At 44.1% G+C, this 23,810-nt stretch overlaps 1 protein-coding gene across 2 annotated transcripts in view; it reads left to right on the top strand.

The window, feature by feature from the left end:
* The first annotated feature begins 2,100 nt into the window (after positions 1 to 2,100).
* The window catches only part of arhgap20b (Rho GTPase activating protein 20b), a 95,119-nt gene continuing 73,409 nt past the window's right edge, over positions 2,101 to 23,810 (top strand). Inside the window, exon 1 of one of the 2 annotated variants that reach the window (XM_055643597.1) lies at positions 2,101 to 3,130. In XM_055643597.1, coding sequence (XP_055499572.1) covers positions 3,044 to 3,130 — 87 coding nt within the window. In that variant the 5' untranslated portion in view covers positions 2,101 to 3,043. Of the gene's footprint in view, positions 3,164 to 23,810 lie in introns of both variants that reach the window. The other variant, XM_055643598.1, reaches the window with a different exon arrangement.

The raw sequence follows: 23,810 nt of genomic DNA, 5'->3' as shown, positions 1-23,810 counted from the left end.
TCCCCCCTCTTCCCCCCCTCTCCTCCCCCCTTCCCCCCCTCTCCTCTCCCCCCTCTCCTCCTCCCCCCTCCTCTCCCCCCTCCTCTCCCCCTCTCCTCTCCCCCCTCTCCTCCCCCCCCTCTCCTCTCCCCCCTCCCTCTCCTCTCCCCCCTCTCCTCCTCTCCCCCTTCTCCTCCTCTCCTCTCCTCCTCCTCTCCTCTCCCCCCCCTCCCTCCCCCCCCTCCTCTCCCCCCTCCTCTCCCCCCCCTCCTCCTCCCCCCTCCTCCTCCCCCCCTCTCCTCCTCCCCCCTCTCCTCCCCCCCTCTCCTCCCCCTCTCCTCCTCTCCCCCTCTACTCCTCCCCCCCTCTCCTCCTTCCCCCCTCTCGTCCCCCCCCTCTCCTGTATTAGCGTGAGAGGGGGGGGGGGGGGTAATTAGTGTCTGATGCTGCATGCCGCCTCCCCCCCCCCCCCTCCCCCCCCCCCCCCCCCCCCCCCACAACCGCACGTTGGGGGGACAGACCCAACGGGTCTGCACTTGGTCTAGTACTCTCTAGAATTTAGGAGATTGAGAGGGGATCGTATAGAAACTTACAAAAGTCTTAAGGGGTTGGACAGGCTAGATGCAGGAAGATTGTTCCCGATGTTGGGGAAGTCCAGGACAAGGGATCACAGCTTAAGGATAAGGGGGAAATCCTTTAAAATCGAGATGAGAAAACCTTTTTTCACACAGAGAGTGGTGAATCTCTGGAACTCTCTGCCACAGAGGGTAGTTGAGGCCAGTTCATTGGCTATATTTAAGAGGGAGTTAGATGTGGCCCTTGTGGCTAAGGGGATCAGAGGGTATGGAGAGAAGGCAAGTACGGGATACTGAGTTGGATGATCAGCCATGATCATATTGAATGGCGGTGCAGGCTCGAAGGGCCGAATGGCCTACTCCTGCACCTAACTTCTATGTTTCTATACAGTGACTTCCTGTTTGGACCTCACTATGGCCTGCAGGGTGCCTCATGAGTATTGAAGGTTAGCTGGTTGCACCCTGAGTATCCTGAATATGAAGTCTGTGCTTTCAGGCATTCCGAGCACCTGGTTGATTCGAGAAGACTCGACCTAAGATTTACCCCCCAAACAGCACCTGACAAACCAAAGCTAGCCTTTATCGGATTGCTGTTTCAGGGGACATGCTATATGCAGAGTGGAAATTATAATTCATGCATTACACTATGACTTCATCGAGGCACTATTTAAATAGTCTTTTTTATAGAATTGATTGATAGAATTGATCGATTGAATTGATTGAAAGGTACAGCATTAATACTTCTTTAGTCAGAGTGTGGTGAATCTGTGGATATCATTGCCACAGAAGGCTGTGGGGGCCCAATGGATATTTTAAGCTAAAGACTGACAGATTTTTGCTAGGTGCCAGGGGGTTATGGGGAGAAGGCAGGAGAATGGAGTTGAGAGAGAAAGATAGATAGATCAGCCATGATTGAATAGTGGAGTAAACGTGATGGGCCAAATGGCCTAATTCTGCTCCTATAACTTATGTACATGAACTTATGATAACAGGCCTTTCAGCCCACCCAATCAAATGTGACCATCGATCACCATTGATCACTCATTCACACTAGTTCTATATTATCCCATTTTCTCCACCACTCTGTACACACTAGGGGCAATTTACAGAGACTGATTAACCTGCAGACACGCACGTCTTTGGGAGGTGGGAGGAAACTGGTGGACTTGGAGGAAACCCTCGTCGTCGTAGCGCGAACAGGCAAACTCCACACAGACAGCGACCTGAGGTCAGGATCAAAGCTGGGTCTCTGGCACTGTGAGGCAGTGTATACAACCTTGTATACAACCCAGAACATGTAACAACTTCCACAAGAATACCGGATGGTCATATATTCATCTAACTCAGCAGTTTAAAGATCAACGCAATCCGTCTTCTTTTGACCCGGCGAGTGTTTACTTTGATGGGAGATTACCATCAAGATTTTGAGCTGAAGCACCAGAAGCTATGTTCAAAACACTATTAATTCTCTTCCTGCTCTCTTTAGCTGGCTGTCGTTACTGCCCATGCCTGCTCAGGGGAGCAGTTTAAAATTCCAGAAGGAAGACTTGGCATTGGTAACAGCGGATAAACCAGCTGACTGATATTAACCTCCCAGACTCGTGGCCGGGGGGGACACGGGGTAATACTGACCCTGAAGTGTCAATAGGCTGTTCATTCACGGAGGGCTAAGCACGCAAACCTTATCCTGATCTCACCTAATACCTTCATTCTGTCATCACTATCGATATCTAGTGGAATAGTTCAATTGTTCACTGTGAAATCCTTCTGTTCTGCCTTTTGGATTTAAGAGAGAGTTATATAGAGCTCTAGGGGCTAGTGGAGTCAAGTGGGGAAGAAGGCAGGCACGGGTTATTGATAGGGGACGATCAGCCATGATCGCAATGAATGGTGGTGCTGGCTTGAAGGGCCGAATGGCCTCCTCCTGCACCTATTTTTTATGTTTCTACGCTTTGCAATCTACTCGCTGAGTATGGAACTGAGAGCTATTGAAGCAAAAGTTAATTTCTATTCGTAAATTAACATTTTTGGATTCTTAGATTGTGATCGGAAATTTCTTAATTTAATTTAATTTTATTAATTAGTTTCAATAGTAGAAGTAAAAAGGGCTGGGCTGGTAAAATAAGGGCTGCTGAAAAAATAAAACATTCTACAAAACGACCCCGTTTAAAAGTAGGATATATGTGCTGGTAATTCAGGACTTGTATGCCTTCAGCACTAAAGGGTTACAGTCATTGAGGCTCAGCTAGATGAGGATGCCCTTATTTAGTCAGTGAGGAGGAACGGCCCATGGATCAGAATAGGACGCTGTCCCAGCTCAGTGGAAAGAAAAACTGTGCAACTCTCACCAGAGATCAAACAGCGGGTCCAGTCAGATCATTATCAGGGGGATTTATGCAGATTGCAACAGCAAACACAGTGCACAAATCATTCCTCCCGCTGGACATGGGAAGCAAGAAACATGTGCAGCTAAGGATCGAGTCAGCATCATGACTCCACAGCAGAATAACGGAGACCAGAGGAAACAAAAAGCAGAAAGTGGAAGTGAAATGTTTGGAAAATCAGAGGCAGAAAAGGTTGGTTTGAAAAGATAATTCCCAGCTATGGAGGTAAATTTTTAAGAAGATTACGCATTAAGGTGGGAGTTTTACATGAGGAATTAAGCCAGGGTTTGATGTACCATTAAGTTTTTTCCTGTTGTATATTTAGATTTCCCCATGAACAATTCTTTGTAATATTAGTAAATCAGTTGGAGGTTGCCTGCACCACAGCAGTTCTCTATCCATCAGAGATGACCACAGCTAATTGAGATGCAGAAAAAAATCTGTTTCAATATTTTGAAATGTTGCTTTAATTAACTCAATCAGATACAATGTTTTAACAAGGTTTCAGGGAAAACTAATGGTAAAAATGAAAGTTTTATTACCTATTTCTAGTGTAATGATGGTATTTTAAACTTTTTAAATGTCAAACTCATTGATAATTTACGGACAAATTCAGTGGACTGCAAACCATCGTGGACTTGCCCGTTAGTGTGGTTAACCCATTGATGACTGATGACATTACTTTTAAGGTGAAGGGGGAAAGGTTTTATAGGAATTAGAGGGGTAACATTTTTCACACAAAGGGAGGTGGATGTGTGGAATGAGCTGCCGGAAGAGGTGGTTGCAGGTTGCAGGTGGTTGCTGGAGGTTGCAGGTAGTGGAAGCAGGTAGGGAGACTGCCAAAAACCTCCGGGAACCTCCGGGAACCGCACGGAAACCTTGGGTAGGGGGCAAAGTCTCCTGAGGTTTCCGTTCAGGTTTCCTAAGTGGGACAGGGGCATTAGGAAACAATTAGACAGGTACATTGATAGGACAGGTTTAGAGGGATATGAGCCAAACGCAGGCAAGTGGGAATGGTGTAGATGGGACATGTTGGTCGGCATGGGCAAATTGGGCCAATGGGACTATTTTCACACCGTATGACACTATGACTCTATGACTCTCTTGTTAGTGTGGCTGACCCATCAGTAACTTATGGTATTCATTTTTAAACTGCATTTGCATCCATCTTCAGTATTATTCCATTCTGCACAGAGGGGATTGCTGCATTCACTGCTGCAATATATTGTCCACTACCTAATTTTCAGTATATACCCAATGAACAGCTGGTGTGGAAAAGGGACCTCAGTTATCGAATATACACCCAAAAAAACTGGAGTAACTCAGTGGGTCAAACAGCATCTCTAGGGAAAAGTAATAGGTAACGTTTCAGGTCGAGACCCTTCTTCAGACTCTCTGAAGATGGGTATTGACCCGAAACATCACCTATTCCTTTTCTCCAGAGATACTGCCTGACCCACTGAGTTACTCCAGCTTTTTGTGTCTATCTTTGGTGTAAACCAACATCTGCAGTTCCTTCCTACACATTTTGTCGACCGCAGTTATTGTCAGGATTCGTTCTCGGAATATCTTCGGGATCCTTATGCGGAGAATGTGGAATCATCTAAGGGTCACGGACGTTTCGGGTCAGGACCCATCTTCCGACTGAAGAACGTTGCCTGCTCATTTCCTCCATAGATACTGAGTTACTCCAGCACTTTGTGATTTCTTAAGCATCCAGCACATGTCTCAAGACTTCCACGCTACAGTCCTGCATCAGGTTGAAGTTGTTACTTACAAATTGAATGGGGCTTGTTTGGTTGCTGTAGACTCTTGGTGTATGGAGAATTAACAGATACTTGTTTGGACATATGTTGTTGCAAAATTGAGTGTCATCAGGGCACAGATATCGTTCACTGCTCAAAAGGGAAAAGGTCAAATCTTCAGACTAATGAAAAACAGAAAGGAAATCAAATAATTGAAGTTTGGATGTGTTTATTGGGGGCTGTCATGAGAGAAAGAGCCCCATGGGAATCAGTAAAGGGAATGAGAAAGGGGGAAGGGAGAAGGCAGGTACGGATTATTGATTGGGGACGTTCTGCCATGATCACAATGAATGGCGATGCTGGCTTAAAGGGCTGAATGGCCTCCTCCTGTACCTATTTTGTATGTTTATGTCTATGTCGAATGTTGTTCAGGCTGGGGATCATTGGGGAGCAAGCGATTGGAAGGAGACATGTATGGAGGTCATGTTGGACCAAGAAGTCCAAGTTGGTAGAAGGATCAGGGTGGAAGATTGTTTGAGGGTTTGGAAAGTGAGGTTGATGGAGGTCAAGTTCAGTGGTTAGTAGAGGGCTCAGGTAGTTGATAGAGAGGTCAGGTCAAGTGGCTGTTATGGGATTGTGCAGGGAGATTGATGGGGATCTGGCTGGGAACTGACTCAATAGGCCAGTCAAAACTAGGAGATTATTAGACTTTAGTGTTTAGAGATACATTGTGGAATCAGGCCCTTCAGCCCAACGAGTCCCTGCCAACCAACAATCACCCCGTACACTAGCACAATCCTACACACTAGGGACATTTTCAATTTTACCAAAGCCAATTAACCTACAAACTCGTACGCCTTTGGAGTGTGGGAGGAAACAGGAGCACCTGGAGAAAACCCATGTGGTCATAGGCAGAACGTACAAACTCCGTACAGACAGCACCTATAGACAGGATCGAACCTGAGTCACTGGCACTGTAAGGCAGCAACTCTACCACTGTGCCACTGTGCCACAATGCCACCCCAGGTGTCTCATCAGGTGTCTGATCAGGTGTCTGATCAGGGGTCTGATCAGTCTGGGAGTGTTTATAGAAAGTTCACCCAGGGAGGTTGGCATTGAGGTTAGGCCAAACAGGCAGGATGGTAAAGATTGGAACTGGGCTGTGAGTGTGGGTGTGGTTATAGGTGAGTATTACAGATTGAGGGTTGTGAGATCCTCCGATATTGAGGATAGGATTGAGGGAGGTGTAACTATGGTATGGTGGGGGGGATGAGGAAAAGCTGGATAAGTTCTTAAAGAAGTCCAACCACGGACTATGAATTGCTCGATCTTTTAAAACAATAGTAGACCACACAAACTATGTGAAGACCGACATTCTCAAGTGTTGGCCTTGCTATCTGCAGGCTTTACATTGATGGAGTCCAAGAATCATACAGCATGGAAACAGGGCCTTTGGTCCAGCTCACTTACGCTGGCCAAGAAGTCTCCTCTTAGCCAGGCTCAGTTGCCTGCATTTGGCCCATATCGCTCTAAACTATGTACCCGTCAGAATATCTTTTAAATGCTATTGTACTCAACTACTGTCCTCTGGCAGCTCATTCCAGATGCCCACAACCTTCTGTGTGAACAAGATGCCTCTCAGGTTCCTATTAACTCTTCCCCGTTCAACTTAAAACTCTGCCCTCCTGCCTTGATTCCCCTACCTTGGGAAATAACTCTGAGCATTGACCATACCTATTCCCCTCCATGATTCCACCCATCCCTATAAGATCACCCCTTTCCCTACTGCGTTCCAAGTGTGCCTAATCTCTCCTTATAGCTCAAGCCCGTGAGTCCTGGCAACTTCCTCACAAATCTTCTTATCTTAATGGTATCTTTCCTATAGCAGGGTGACTAAATCTGAACCCGATACTCCAAGTGTGGTCTCACCAACATCTTGGTCAACTGTAACATAAAGTCCCAGTTTCTATACTCACTTCGCTGACTGATGAAGACCAACATAATAAAAATCTTCTTGCCTGCGTATCTACAACATCCTTTCTGTAATATGGAGAGCAGAACTCGGGGGTGGAAATCCCGGGGGGGTCAGGGGACACACGTCCCCCTCTGAGGTGGGGGTCGTTCCCCCCAAGTTTTTGTAATCCGGATTTTAAAACCTGGTGAAATCTCCTCTTTCCACGAGGCAGTGGGGGTGGGACTGATGATCGAGGGCGTCGATTGCACGAGAGAGATGTTGGTCAGCAGGCAATGGAGGCGGGACATGATGATGATTCAGCACGATCATTGGAGGAGGGAAGTGTCGGTCAGAGGCGGAAGTAGGGGGTGGGGTGGGACTGAGGATAGAGCGCAATGATTGGAGGAGGGAGACGAGCCAAAACACTCTCGGCACTGACCTGCACCTCATCCGCAGCCAGTATCGATCCCGGCGCTCCGGCGCTGTCCCGTTCCCCCACCGGAGTGCCCCACCCCCCCCCACGCCTGGGGGTGGCTAGAGAGGTCGGGAGTCAGACGGGAGCTGTGCCCCCAGGCCCACAGCCAGCGCAGAGAAGCAGCGCTAAACACAGCTCAACTCTGCCTGGCCCGCCAGGTTAACCTACAGCCCTGCCTGGACTTGCGGGAAATATTGCCCAGGTGTACAGCCAGCGCGGAGAAGCAGCGCTGGTGTCCCGTGAGTCCCGGCTGGGCTCTAGGCTAACCCGGCGAGACAGGCAGAGTTGAGCTGCATTTAGCGGTGCATTGAGCCTCCGAAGCCTCGCGCGCGTGTGTGTGTGAGTGTGCGCTTGCACGCGCGGCCGGCAAAAAAATTGTGTCCCCCCTGTCTCCCGGTCCCCTCCATATTTTGATAGTGATTTCCGTGCACACAATACTCCAAATATGGCCTAACCAAAGTCTTAATGAGGTGCATCATGACTTTCTGACACGTATACTCAATGCCCCAACCAATGAAAGGAAGCATACCATATGCCTTCTTTACCACTCTGTCTACTATTGTTGGCACTGTCATGGAGGTGAAGACTATTGTAGAATACCCAAGTGGAATATGAAGTGCGTTCTTCTTCTTGTTTGCAGTGGGTCTCACTTTGGCAGCGGAGAAGACCGAGGATGGATTGGTTGCTGTGGGAATGGGAAAGAGAGTTGAAAGGACATGCAAGTGAGAGCTCTAGATGGCCATTATGGACAGAGTGCAGGTGCTCTGCAAACTGGTTGCCTAGTCTGCTCTTGGCTTCCACGTTGTAGAGGAGGCCACGTAGTGAGTGCAGACTGCAGTGGACACGATACATGCAAATCTCCCCTTCATCTGGAAGGGCTGCATAGGTCCCAGGATGGTGTTGAGAGAGAAGGTGTTTGAACAAATGTTGCACCACCTGCGGCTACAGGGGAAATTAGTAGAGATTTTAGTTCCTTTATCATTATATGAAGAGGCTATTTATTAACTTTTAGTTCTATATCGTCGTGCATTGAGTGTTAGATGTGACTCAATAGTTGATTGTTTTGTGGGCTGTAACCGCACAATCCAGCACATTATTGAGGAAATACTGTAGTGTTACACATCTGTATAAATTATGTTTTATATGAGATGCTAATCCAAGGGTTTGGCTGCTCTACCAGGGAGAACCATGATTCTATACAAAGATTTATCTAGGCTTTACCCAACATCAATAGAACACTAATCCCACTGATGTGTGTGGAGTGGCATTGTGCATGCATTGGATATTGCTTTTGTGTAATAACAACTTAAAAAAGCCAATTACTTTGATATCAATGCTTCAGTGTCTCATGAGCAGCGAAGGAACGATATCATTCATCAGTCTTTACTTTTGTCATCGTGTGCTTGGATTAAGCAGATTGAATGGTTCAAAGGTGATTCTGATCATGGAAATAGCAACTTACTATCTATCTATCCAGAATGCAGTTGCTCTCAAAGTACTTGTTCATATTTCACTCCAGGATATAGCCAGCCAACCATGAAGTAACAGCGAAATAAAAATCTTCCAAAGCCCTTGTGAAATGTAAACAAATCACAACTTGGAGCCATTTGTCAGTGCAAGGTGAAGACATAAGGAACAGATGCTCGAATCTTGAGGAAAACACAAAATGCTGGAGTAATTCAGTGGGGTCAGGCAGCATCTGTAGGAATGGATAGAAGATGTCTCAGTTCGGGACCCTTCTTCAGACTCAAGGAGTTCCCACTGATGTCAGCTGATCCGCGTGTTTTACTGTCCGTGCAGGATTTATGTATTCTTGTGATACTTTATTTGAATGTGGGGGGAGAGGGGGGGGGGGGGGGGGGGGGGGAATATTTCTAGTGCTCTGGTATGGTTGTGCAAAGCCTGGCCAAAAGAGGACAGAGATGTACTATTGAACACAGGTTGCAATATTGTTAATACTATTACAATAACACTTGATTCAATTACAATAACACTTGATTCAAAGATGGCACTAACGCCAGGCGATTCTTTGCGTGCAGCTCCCAGAAGCGGATATGCTTTCATATGTTACTATCACTCCACTCTTTCAAATCTTTATTTCAACAGCAGCGTTTCTTGCTTTACCTTGCACTAAATGTTATTCCCTTCTTGTATCTGTACACTGTGGATGGCTTGATTGTAATCATGTTAAGCGGGGATAAGGGGGAAGTAATTTAGGACCGAGATGAGATTTTTTTTTTCACACACAAAGTGGTGAATGTGTGGAATTCTCTGCTACAGAAGGTAGTTGAGGCCAGTTCATTGGCTATATTTAAGAGGGAGTTAGAACAGAGATCCAGGTACGATCCCATTCCTTCTCTCCAGAAATGCTGCCTGTCCCATCATTTTGTATCTAGGTAATATTTCAGGTCGGAATCGTTTCTGACATCTGAGGTATTATTAACCTTGGTTAGGGAGAGGAAGTCAGAAAATGCTGCAACTACTGAGCAGATCAGGCTGTATCCGTGAGAATAGAAAATGTTTATTGTCACGTGTACAGTGAAAAGCTTTTGTTGTGTCCTAATCGGTCAGCGGAAAGACAATACATGATTACAAGCAAGCCATCCTCAGTGTACAGATACATGATCAAGGGAATAAAGATTAGTGCAAGATAAACATAGAAACATAGCAAATAGATGCAGGAGTAGGCCATTTGGCCCTTCGAGCCAGCACCACCATTCAATATGATCACAGTTGATCATCCAAAACCAGTACTCATTCCTACTTTTTACCCATATCCCTTGATTCCCTTAGCCCTAAGAGCTAAATCTAACTCTCTCCTGAAACATCCAGTGAATTGGACTCCATTGCCTTATGTGGCAGAGAATTCCACTGGGTGAAAAAGTTTTTCATCATCTCAGTCCTAAATGCCCTACCCCTATTCTTAAACTGTGACCCCTGGTTCTGGACTCCCCCAACACGGGGAACATTTTTCCTGCATCTAGCCTGTCCAATCCCTTAAGAATTTTATATGTTTCCATAAGATCCCCTCGCATCCTTCTAAATTCCAGTGAATACAAGCCCAGTCGACCCATTCTTCCATCATATGTCTGTCCAGCCATCCCGGGAATTAACCTAGTGAACCTACGCAGCACTCCCTCAATAGTAAGAATGGCCTTCCTCAAATTAGGAGACCAAAACTGCACACAATACTCCAGGTGTGATCTCACCAGGGCCCTGTACAACTGCAGTAGGACCTCCTTGCTCCTCAACTCAAATTCTCTCGTAATGAAGGCCAACATGCCACTAGCTTTCTTCACTGCCTGCTGTATCTTTCTCATATCCAATTAAAGTCATATCCATTCAAAGATAGTCCAAGGGTCTCCAGTGAGGTGGACAGCAGCTCAGGACCACTCTAGTTGTTGATAGGCTAAGTCAGTTGCCTGATAGAAACCAGGAAGAAACAGACCCTGAATCTGTTCCTGAATCCCTGAATCTAATCTTTTAAAACCCTCAATCTAGACTGATGGGGTGAAAGGAGAAGGGGGAGTGACTGGGTGGGACTCATCCTTGCCTGTTTCTTATCCAGCTGATATAAGTGATTCCAGCATTATCAGTTTTATTTCTGATTTCCATAATTTACTGATTCTCAATTTCACTTATTAGGGAACGGAGGATTTCATTCATGATTGTTATCCAGTTCTGGGAATTTTAAAGATAGAATCAAGCTCGATATTAATCGACTCTGTGCTTGAATAGCTCTGTAACTACCTGAATTTACACATGATATATGGATGGATATATGGAATGAGCTGCCAGAGGAAGTAGTTGAGGCAGATACTATAACAGCATTTAACAGGTACATGTATCGAAAAGGTTTAGAGCGATATGTTCAAGTTCAAGTTCAAGTTCACATTTATTGCCACATGCACCAATTAAGGTACAGTGGAATTTGATTTGCCATGCAGCCATAAAATCAAAAAGAGCACAGTACACAATAGAATACAACATGAACATCCACCACAGTGGAATCGACATTCTTCACTGTGGTGGAAGGCAATAGCGTTCAGTCAGTTCTCCCTCTTTGTTCATCCATGATCGGGGCCATGGACCCTCCACAGTCACCGCTATGGACGGCACGATGTACAGGCCCTCTCGTCGGGATGCTTGAAACTCCGAGTTCGGGACAGACGGACACTCCACGGCTTGGAAGTCCCGAATCGGCCGCTTCCTACCGAAGACAGGAGCTTCACAATGTTATAGGTCGCAGGCTGGCAGTCAGAGCTCTTCTCCTGCGGTCCCCGGCAAGGGATCCCAGGCTCCGCGTTGGAAAGTCCACGCTGCACCCGCAGCTAGAAGCTCTGCAGACGTTCAGGATGTTGTAGTCCGCAGGCTCTTCTCCAGCGTTCTCCAACAAGGGATCGCCCGGCTCCGCGATGGAAAGTCCGTGCTGCGCCCACTGCTGAAGCTCTGGGAGAGGCCGGGGAGAGGCCGCACCAATCATGCTGTTAGGCCGTGATGGAGGCAAAAACGTGACATGAAGAAAAGTCACATTCAGTTGAGGCATGTGATTTAGCATTTTGCAAAGCTTGCATTGTTGGATAAATTCCATGCCTTCAGGATTTCATAAACTTCTTCAATCAGTATCAATTATGGTTGAAGTTTAGTCATTGATGTAGCATAAAGTGCACCTAGCGAGTTGGGAATAGGTTCCCATATAATCTGTTCTTGAAGTACTGATTTAGAGTCAGATGTCGGATAGGACACATTTTGAATTCATCTAAAAAATTGCCCTGCAGTTTCATAACAACTTCTGCTGGCAGTTAGAGCCTAGATTTAATATTTATATCGAAAGGTCAATTCTGCAGACTATTATAAAAACATATAGTTATATTATCAGAGTTAAGCTGAATACTTTAAGGATAGGTTTTCCCCTACTATATGCTACTAATACATTGTGTGGACATGTTTAAGAAACTGAAAGAATTCACTGTTTTCCGACTACTGCAAAGGAATCTTTTCACTGTTGGTAGACCCACACCTTTTAAATTGGACATCTTTCTCAGGATGAAAAACTTTCTTCATGTAAGGCGATGATGTCAGTCTAATGAAACTTACCAACTACTGATGAATAGAATAATGCAAATTTGAGAATGTCAGTCACAGATATCTAAGAAAACGGTCTTTTAAACAGTGTGAAAATGCATTACATGTACTTATGAGATTGTTCGATGACAAATATTTGCAAAGATAAGGAACATTAGCCAATTTGAGGCATAAGTTTAAATGAAACAGATGGTAATCTCTGGAATTCTCTGCCACAGAAGGTAGTTGAGGCAAGTTCATTGGCTATATTTAAGAGGGAGTTAGATGTGGCCCTTGTGGCTAAAGGGATCGGAGGGTATGGCGAGAAGGCAGGTACAGGATACTGAATTGGATGATCAGCCATGATCATATTGGATGGTGGTGCAGGTTCGAAGGGCCGAATGGCCTATTCCTGCACCAATTTTCTATGTTTCTATGTTTCTATAACAATGGCTATTATCTTCGGGGGACAAATTGAAATCTAGATTAAAGGATGAAATAAACGGCCTTTCTTTTCCATCACATTGCTGTTGATATCTTGAATGAATTCAGTATGAACAAAGTCAATTAATTTCCCTGTGGATATAGTACACCAGTTAAGAGAAACATCCAGTAACCTCAAAGAGCTGTCACAAACTGGCTCCTGAGAGAATGGAAAAGCATTACAGAGGAGACATTCCTTTGAAGCGGTGGCAAAGACACAAGCAGAAGAACTATCAGTCCACCACAAACCTCGGCAATGTTTAGAGAGATTGTTTAATACTAGTGCCAAATATGGAAAGTACAAAGCAAAGAAAACTGTGCTCTGATCTCACTGTGTTACAATGCCAAAACATCACACAACACTCCGTACAATTAGTGAAGTCACTTTCATTAAACAGGAAAAAGTATTCTATTTCCCGCTTGTAAAATCTTTCACCTTGCTAAGGAAAAAAAAAATCATGTTTATTAAGCGCTTACATGTTTTGATAAATAACCTCTGTAACATCACATTTACACTTCACATTCATCAATATCAACTAAAATGTAGTCTCTCGTTTCACTTGTCCCTAATCAGTCTGATGAAGGGTCTCCACCTGAAATGTCCCCCATTCCTTCTCTCCAGAGATTCTGCCTGCCCCGCTGAGTTACTCCAGCTTTTTGCGTCTATCTTTGGTGTACATAGAGTTTGAAGAACGGTCTCGATCTGAAACGTCACCTATTGCTTTTCTCCAGAGATGCTGCCTGTCCCGCTAAGTTACTCCAACATTTTGTGTCTTATCTCAAGTACAAGTGTTCAAGTTCAAGTTCAAGTGAGTTTATTGTCATGTGTCCCAGATAGGACAATGAAATTCTTGCTTTGCTTCAGCACACAGAACATAGTAGGCATTTACTACGAAACAGATCAGTGTGTCCATATACCATTATATAAATATAAACACATGAATAAATACTGATAAAGTGCAAATAACAGATAATGGGTTATTAATGTTCAGAGTTTTGTCAGATCCAGGTTTAATAGCCTAATCTTCGGTGTAAACCAGCGTGTGCAGTCCCTTCCTACACAGTAGAACTGATTTGTTAACTTACTGAGTACACGGTTAACATAAAGGAACTATCATGAGTTGATCAGCCTATTTCAATTTTGCTCATAAAAGGTTAACATTTTCAGCATTTGGAGTGATGGAAAAATCAATTAAAAAAAGGTCAACATTGCTAAAATTGATTTTCAGTTGTTGTTGGGAAATGTAATATATGGGCAGATCTAATATATACAATTGCAGCAAGTCCAATATTTATCTTACAGTTAAGACACATCTGCAGTTAAAGTGTCAGTGATTTTAGCTGTGTTTAGATAACCATGTTTGAAACCGTATTCCTTGGACTCTGCCAGGGGTTCCGATTTTAAACTGGTTAGTTAGATAACAAGTGCGTCAATAATGATATGTTTGATTTTCTCCTTGCAGCAACAGACATGTAAAATATATATATATTTCAGATCCTTGGCTTAAGATACAAGAAATCCAGAATATTTGATAGGCAAGAATAATTTATCCAGAACAATAGATAAGAGACACAAGAATGGGAATGGCATGCTGAGAGACCACATCAAGTCTCAAAATAAGGTGCTGACCATTTAGGTTTGAGATGAGGAAAGTATTTCTTCACTCAATGGTTGAAAATCTTTTGAATTCTTTTAAAAGTTTCCAAATATACATTCACATAATATATCCAAGGCACAGACTATTGAAATTGGTTTAGTTGAGTTTACTCCGGCACACTACTTCATAGAGCAGTGCTGAAGAAATTGAAGGTTTATAGATTTTAATCCAGGATTGAAGAATTGATTCAATTCTTCTGATCCAGGGATACAAAATTGTACCAATCGAATAAAAGTAACAAAGCTGGTAAGATATAATTGTAGCTCCCGCTGCTGCTGTTATCTCTAAAAACTAAACAAATTAATGTTTAGTGTGTGGGTAGGGAGTTAAACAAGGTTGAGTGATACACAAGTACAGGAGAAACACAGCGGGTCAGGCAGCATCTGTGGGGGGAATAGACAGATGATGTTTCGGGCTGGGATCCTTCTTCAGATTGAGGAAAGGTATTGGCCAAAATCATTGTCTATCCATTACCTACCCAGACGCTTTCTCTTGTACATGGTTCCTCCAGCTTTGTCTTTTGCTGAAGATTACAACATGTGCAGTTAATGTTTTTTCCAATCGGGAGGCATGCTTTGGCCTCAACATTTTTCCTACACATTTTGTCCTCAACGTTGTTGGTCTTCTTGAGGATGTTGTCCAGGCAAGAGTGGAGTTTTCCGCCACACTCCTGACATGATGCCTTGTAGATGGTGGGAAGTCTTACTAGTTGAGTCACTCACCATGGGGAAACCCAACCTCAGACCTTCTCTCGTTATGATATGTTTGCGGCGTGTCCAATTGATCTTCCTGTCAATATTGATCCACCTGACATTGATGATGAGGTACTTGGCCTGCAAATACTGTTGAATATAAAGGACGGGTGTTCAGATTCCCTTTTGCTCTATTGATGTGAGTGTTCCATGCCTCTTTCCATCCAATGTCTGAATCATATCCAGATCCAGCTTCATGCAGGGTTCATTTTATGAGCTGTTGTATACGGAGTTGAATGAGGCGCAGCCATTAGCAAACATCTCCACTTCTGACCAAGTGCTGCTGGGATGGTCATTGATGAAGAATCAGAGATTAGCCGTGGGATATTGCCCAGATGAACTAAATCAATGTTGTCCTGGGCACTCGAGTTATTGATATCCAACAAGTACAACAACTTTCCTGCGTGCGTGTTCTTAATCCAACCATCAGAATGATTTTCCTTTGATATCCATGGACTTCAGTTTTCCCAGGATGCCCTTGAACGCAACAACAGTCACTTTCAGTTCATCTCTGGAATTCAGCTCTTTGGTCGATCAGTCTTTAGACTTTAGAGATATAGCGTAGAGATAGTCCCTTCGGCCCACAGAGTTCACGCTGACCAGCGATCACCCCGTACACTAACACTATCCTACACACCAGAGACATTTTACAATTTTACCAAAGCAAATTAACCTATAATCCTGTATGTCTTTGGAGTGTGGGAGAAAATCGGAGGACCTGGAGAAAACCCATGCAGCTACAGAGGGAACCTACACCCGTAGTCAGGATCGAACTGGGGTCTCTGGTGCTGTAAGGCAGTAATTCTACCACTGCTCCACTGTGCCACCCCAGTCAGTGATGATACCACTGAACCATTCTTGGTAATGGACATTGAAGACCCCAATCTGAGTACCTTCTAAGCAATTACACAGTTCCCGCTGCACCAAAAAATCCCAGAGCATCATAAAGGACATTTCCCACCCCGGACACTCCCTGTTTGAACTGTTGCCGTCAGGCAGACGGTACAGATCTACAAGGACAAGGACGAACAGACTAAAAAACAGTTTTTACCCCACTGCTATAAAAGCACTAAATGTAGCCGCCAAGGAACGCAGGGGCGAGACAAACTAAGGGACTGTGGTACACTGTGAAATCGACAGAAGGATGGAGGGTTGGGTGTTTATGCGTGCTATTTTCGTGATATTTATTTAGTTGTTTATCTTTTAATATTTTACCTTGTATGTATCGTTAGCTTTTAGAAATGTTTGAATGGTGCACTGACTGGCTGACATTTTTAAATTTTGTTGTACATGGCTCATGTTACAATGACAATAAAGAAACTATTCTATATTCTATTCTATTCTATATTCTATGTTGAACTCCATTGGAGTATCTCTTCCCATGATGTTCAACATGGAGGAACACTGATTCATCAACTGAAAAAGGAAAGTCTCAATCAGGGGGAGATTTTCAATGCACATGACCTTATTTATTGCACATCCGTATTTGCACTTGAGATAGTGGTAGTGAGCCACCATTCCCCATCGCACATCTTACACAGTAAAACCTTATGGGATTTGAAGTTGAGTATTCCCAGAGCCACATTCTCCAGTACATCATCAGATCACCACCTCTGCCATTGGAACAGGGTACACTCAGAGATTGTGATGATGGAGTCCAGCATATTTTCTCTATGAATATGTCAGATTATTACTTGGATAGTTTTCCAACTTACACACCAGTCCCCAGCTGTTAGTGAGGAGGATTTTGCAAGGTCAATTGGACTGGGAGTAACTATGTCCTGTCCAAATTCAATGCCAGATAAATCATCCAGTTTCATCGTTTTTTTTTAAATGGAGCAGTATGCGATGTCTTGCGGGATAATTTCAGAGTCGGTCACAATGGCCTGGAGCTTCATCTAGACTCAGGGAAAATGGAAGTCCTCTACCTTTGAAGGGCAAATGTGGGCCAGATAGGCTTTACAACAACCTAGTAGTGTAGTGGATTAGGTCAGTTGTAATAGTAGAGGGCAGCACTGTGGTGCAGCGGTAGAGTTGCTGTTTTACTGGCTACAGAAACCTGGCTTCAATCTTGGCTTCGGACGCTGTCTGTACGGCGTTTGTAGGTTCGCTCTTTGACTGCGTGGGTTATCTCCGGGTGCTCCGGTTTCCTCCCGCACTCCGAAGACTTGCAGGTTTGTAGATTCATTGGCTTCGGTAAAATAATAAATTGTCCCTAGTGTGCAGGATTATGTTAGTGTATGCGGTGATCGCTGGTCGGTGCGGACTCGGTGGGCCAAATGGCCTGTTTTCCTAAAGTCTAAAGTCTAGAGGTGAAGGTGAGGGAGGCTTAGTTTAGTGATTCCAGAGTTTAAATTAAATTACACATCAACAGTGCTGGAACTTGGACCAATATCCCTGGATGGTTGAACCAGGGACCATGTTACAAATCCAGATATTTATTTCTCTGCTCCACCACCATATTTATGCTATTTGAGAAGAACTGAGTGTGTACCAACTGGCTCTGCTATTCGAGTTGATGTACCAAATTCCAGCTGTGCAGAGTGAATGAGTTAACAATGCTCATCACTGGAAATATATCAACATCATCTTTTTATTAATGTGTTGGATTTGATTTTTGTGTCTGGAAAATGTTTGGTAAAAATTACTGTTGCTGTAAATTAAATCTCATCAAATCATTGTTTTCTCAGTTGTTTGCCAAGGGAGGGACAAATGGTCTCATTGTAATAACACTGAATTCTAGGGTGAGCTGTGGGGCCCAGCTGGATGAATCATTTTATTTAAACATGCCTTTCTTTCTCTGGGAGTACTGGATGGTACACTGGGTCAAAACACAGTTAACGTCTTACTGAGTTGTGGTTGGGACTCGGAGTAATGGACACTCTTGCGCAAACCTAGATTTTGTTGCACTTTGGCAGTGGGACATGTCCTAAACATTCTCTTGCCTTCGACAGAAACTCTCAGAACCTATAACAGTCCAGGTCATTGATGCTTCAAAGGTACACAGTCTGCTCTCCAGATAGATACAAAAAGCATGAGTAACTCAGCAGGTTAGGCAGCATCTCCGGACAATAGGAACAGATGACGTTTCGGGTCGAGACCCTTCTTCAGACTGAGAGCAAGGGGAAAGGGAAATGTGATACCGATGGTAATATGGAGAGATATAGAACAAATTAATGAACGGTATGCAAAACGTAACGATGATCAAGGAAAGGTGGAGCCCACAATGTGGACTGAAGAAGGGTCTTGAGCCTTGACTCTTTTGTGAAAGGTGTCAGTAGATTGCTATACAGCTACCACCCTTGACTGTACTTCAACAATGCTGCCAAGTCACCACCACGCAACTGAGGTTGAAATGTGTCAAAATATTTATTTGGATATATTTGTTCCTATAGAATGTTATCATCTGTGACATCAGCGGTATCTTCTGTGACATTGATCCTAGCTCGTCAAATCCCATTTTGTAAAAACAAAATAATTTAAATCTGTCATTGATCAAAAGCTTAACAATTGTAGGGCTTCCTAAAACAAATAGTTAACCTTTCTTTAGTTTAGTTTATTTTAGAGATACAGTGTTGAAGCAGGCCCTTAGGCCCACTGAGTCCATTCCAACCAATGATCACCCCGTGCACTAGTTCGACCCTACACACTAGGGATAATTTACGGAAGCCAATTAATTTACAAACCTGCTCATCTTTGGAATGTGGGAGGAAACCAGAGCACCTGGCAAAAACCTATGGGGTCACAGGGAGAACGTACAAACTCCATACAGACAGTACCCGTGGTCAGGATCACTGGGTTCTCAAGTTCCTCATGACTGGTTTATTTGACTGAAGTGTATGCTCTACTTGTTTGTTATACTTGTATGTTATACTTGTTTGACATTAACGTGCTTTGATGCATTACCACTGTTACATGAAATAGAAGGATAAACCTTTTGTAATTGATCACATGGTGAATTGTATACCTTTGCTAAGGCATTCGGACATGAGGAAAAGAGTCATCAAAAGGACATGTTAGAAAATTGTTCTAGTTTGTCACAAGTACACTGCACCCAGTGTTCAGACTGAGATTTCTATAACAGACTAATTTATAAGGGTTGGGGAAAATTGAATCGGTGAGCAAAGAGGAATTGAGGAATGGGGTGCTCAAGGAAAGGTGAAACGTTAATATACAAAATGTGGAGCATTTCTTTATTCATCAGTACACATTTAAAGTAGTCACAGTGACATAGCTGTAGCGTTGCTGCCACACAGCACCAGAGATCCGGGTTCAATCCTGACCTCAAATTCAAGTGACAAATTTGTTTGTCACATGCACCTCGGGTGCTGTTTGTGTGAAGTTCGCACGTTTCCCCCTGTGACCGCATGTGTTTCATCTGGGTTCTCTGGTTTCCACCCACATCTGAAAGGCCTGTGGTTTGTTAGTTAATTGGCTTCTGTAAATTGACCCTAGTGTGTAGGGAGTGGATGAGAAAGTGGTATAAATTAGAACGTGAATGGATGATCAATGATCGGTATGGACTCAGAGGGCCGAAGGGCCTGTTTCCATGCTGTTTCTCTCTAAATTTTAAAGTTATAAACTGCTGAACCATATGAAACATTATTGATCTTGTTCTGTTCTCGGTTAACAATTCAATTGATACAAATGGGCTAGGTATCACATTTTGTAAACAATCTGACACGATTCTCTCCCTTCATATTCTGCTTGAAAGTATGCATGGATGGGCATCAGTTCAGGATAAAATAAAGCATTCTTGAAGCACCCCATGTACATAGACACTTGTTAGAACGTTGTTTATCAATGTTAGAACATGAAGTATATCCACTTGGGAGAAGTACCACTCATTATGGAAATCAATCCCTTCAGAGGAGAGAAAGTAAAGGAAAAGGATGCTCGGATAAAGCTGCTATGAGAATTAAGAACTATTTTAACCCGGCCACATTTCTGTCTTACTATTAAAATGAAGACATTAGTTTACCTTGCTTGCTCTTACTCTATTTGAGCATGTGTCCCTTTAAATGTCACTGGGAAACGGCTTCATTCTTTAACTCTTCTGCCAGGAAGTGCTAACAGATTTGCTTCATTCACCCCGTAGCTGGGAAGGGCACATTTTCTCTGCCACAATATTTTCTTAAAGGGTCAAGGGTCCTTCATGCTGAAGGAATATGCAAGACAATTTACAATTTTGGCATCAAAGAGGAGACTGGAAAAAAAATGGACCATGTTTTGGTTTTGCAAGTTACAAATCCCCATTCTGTTCTTTTAATTTTTATCAAGGTCTTTCTAAAAGCTCAAACTTTTAAAGTTGGATTTATTTTATGTGAAGATAATGATTTCGTTTTAAAAAAAAAAGCTGTACCTCTGTACACGTGACAATAAACTAAACTCAACTCATGGCCTGTGTTGAGCATCGAGAGTGTTTCTGATTGTGAAAATTCTATCCAAACGGTTGAAAGAAGGAGGACTAAATGACTACAGAGTGATCTGTACTATTACAACCGTATTCAGGAATGCTGTATTACAAATAGTGAAATTGGGCTATAAAGAAAATAATTTATTCTCTAGATATCCTAACAATTACCTTGTGGCCAAAGTGCTGGTTTAAGGCCACTTTTCCTTTTCCTGTGGCCGCCACCACATCTATTGGCTCCTTATTTGTTGGTTCCTGGCGACTGCCCAGCAGTGGAACGTTGCTGGAACTGGGAATAATGGGGAGGAAGGAGAGCAGGAAAGAAAGAATCGATGGGATGGAGAAATGAAGAAAGACAGAAAGAGAAAAATAAGGCACAGTTATCAAAATGAAACCTTATCGGGCAGGTTTCAACCTTTACTACCAATGCCAAATTTATAATAAAAAGGTGAAGCAGGCAAATTGTATAACAGATAACTGATTGGCTGCTGTTAGTCTTCAGGTCTGCAGTTCAAATTAAATATGTGTACCTAAATGTCAGAGAGGTTGTTTTCTTCTGTGACCACAGAGGTAATGATGTGAAAGGCAGCAAAATCAAAAGTATTAGAATCACTGGAACATGACCGAACTGAACGTAGACACGAGACAGGTTCTTGGCAGCGGAAAAAGTACAATTTTAATCAACTACATTAATGCAATTCTGATTTCAGTTTAGTTTATTGTCACGGACTTGTAGGGCTGAGATGGCCTGTTTCCGTGCTGTAATTGTTATATGGTTATATGGTTATATGTGTGCCGGAGTACAATGAAAAGGCTTTGTAGCCAGTCAGCATAAAGACAAGTCTGAAGAAGGGTTTCGAGCCGAAACGTTGCCTATTTCCTTCGCTCCATCGATGCTGCCTCACCCGCTGAGTTTCTCCAGCATTTTTGTCTACCTTCGATTTTCCATCTGCAGTTCCTTCTTAAACATGATTACAATTGATCCATTTACAGTGTATGCATAGTGATTTAAGAGTGTGGAGTGATTATAATATGAGCGATTGTAATATGAGTTTGTAGATTTGCTTCTATGACGAGCACACAAACAGTCGCCAGGATTGGGCATCATCTTGGAAGCATAAGCTTGATGTGAAACCCTGTCTAAACCGTGCAGACTCTAATTATTGTTCTTTCCATTTAGCTCCCCTCATCTAAAGTTTTTTTTTACTGTTGCTAGGTTCATGGAGCTGGTGACACTCTATGTAACACATCATATGTGAAATAGAGATGAACATACAACAGTTGGAAATCCAGTGTATTGTGTTGGTAGGCAATGTAATTAGGGTCCCATCACGCTTAATCACCTTTGCCTGATATGAAGTGAACTCCTTGACAAATCTGGAGAAGGGTTCTGACCTGAAACATCACCTGTCCATGTCCTCCAGAGATACTGCCTGACCCACTGAGTTACTACAAATTACAACAAACTACTACAAACCCACGGACTCCCTTGGCTATCTGGACAACACTTCTTCCCAACCTGCTTCCTGTAAGGACTATCCCAATTCCTCCATCTATGCCACATTTGCACCCAGGATGAGGTGTTCCAAACTAAGGCATCGGAGATGTCCTCATTCTTTATGGAATGGAGGTTCCCCTCTTTGACTATAGATGAGGCTCTCACCAGGGTCCCTTCTACATCCTGTGGCTCCGCTCTCACTCCCCACCCCGCACTCGTAACAAGGACTGAGTCCCCCTTGTCCTCACTTTCACATACAACAGATAATCCTCCGACATTTTTGTCACCTCCAACGGGATCCCACCACTGGCCACATCTTCCCATCTCCTCCCTTTTCGGCTTTCCGCACAGACCGCTCCCTCCATAACTCCCTGGTCAATTCGTCCCTTCCCACCCAAAACACCCCCTCCCCTGGTACTTTCCCTTGCAATCGCAGGAAATGCCACACTTGTCGCTTTACCTCCCCCCTCGACTCCATCCAAGGACCCAAGCAGTCTTTTCAGGTGAGGCAGAGGTTCACCTGCACCTCCTCCAACCTCATCTATTGCATCCGCTGCTCTAGGTGTCAGCTGATCTACATCGGTGAGACCAAGCGCAGGCTTGGCGATCGCTTCGCCCAACACCTCCGCACAGTACGCATTAACCAACCCAATCTCCCAGTGGCTCAGCACTTCAACTCCCCCTCCCATTCCGTATCCGACCTTTCTGTCCTGGGCCTCCTCCATGGCCAGAGTGAGTCCCACCGCAAATTGGAGGAGCAGCACCTCATATTTTGCTTGAGTAGCTTACACCCCAATGGTATGAACATAGACTTCTCCAATTTCAGGTAGTCCTTGCTTTCTCCCTCCTCCCCCTCCCCTTCCCAGCTCTCCCTCAGCCCACTGTCTCCGCCTCTTCCTTTCTTCTTCCCGGCCCCCCCCACCCCCACATCAGTCTGAAGAAGGGTCTCGACCCAAAATGTCATCCATTCCTTCACTCCATAGATGCTGCCTCACCCACTGAGTTTCTCCAGCATTTGTATCTACCACTGAGCTACTCCAGCACTTTGAGCTCTACTTGAGATTTCAGCATCTGCATTTCCTTGTCCCTCCTGACTAATCCTGCTGGCACGTAGGCAGATAATTTTGTTTGATTCTCCCTTCCCTCCCTCTGCTTCTGACTGAAGAGGCATGTCCCAAAATAGGCTGACCCCAGAAACCTAGGGCAGGTCAGATTCTCATCACACTGCTGGATACAGCATCAACAGAATTGTGACTGTGGATCATTTATAGAGGGTATTTGGACATGTGCTATATATATTTAGGCTTTCTTTAGCTTCATAGTTTGTAACCCTAACAATACTAACATGAGCCTGGGATCTCTCGCCGAGATCGCCAGTGGTGGAGCTCCATCCAGCACGACCTGTTGGCTTGGAAGCCGCGGTCTCCGGTAAGGAGGCGGCCGTTCCAGGGTTCCCAAGCCGCTGAGAGGGTTCTCCCGACGCCGGAGCACCATCACCCGGCGAGAACGGCCTGGAACATCGGGCCTCCGTAGCGGCGACTGTGGAGGCCTCAATAGGCCCGACTATGGGGGGACATGGGGATGGGGACTGGACTTTGTGCCTTCCCCCACAGTGGGAACCATTGTGGGGGGATGTTTTTATGTTTTAATGTTAAACTTCTCCTTTAATGCTATGTTGTATTTTTATTAGTGTGCTGCAAGGACATCTGAATTTCCCCTGAATAAGGTGATTAATAAAGTATTTATTATTATTATTTTATTAATTTTCCATCCGTTGATTTGTCAGTAACCATGGGGTTAAACATAAACAGGTTTTATGTGTGTGCCCAA

The sequence above is a fragment of the Leucoraja erinacea genome, chromosome 12, assembly GCF_028641065.1.
Source record: "Leucoraja erinacea ecotype New England chromosome 12, Leri_hhj_1, whole genome shotgun sequence".
NCBI lineage: Eukaryota > Metazoa > Chordata > Chondrichthyes > Rajiformes > Rajidae > Leucoraja > Leucoraja erinaceus.
The sequence above is the reverse complement of the archived record's forward strand: the minus strand, read 5'-3'. Positions and strand labels throughout refer to the sequence as shown.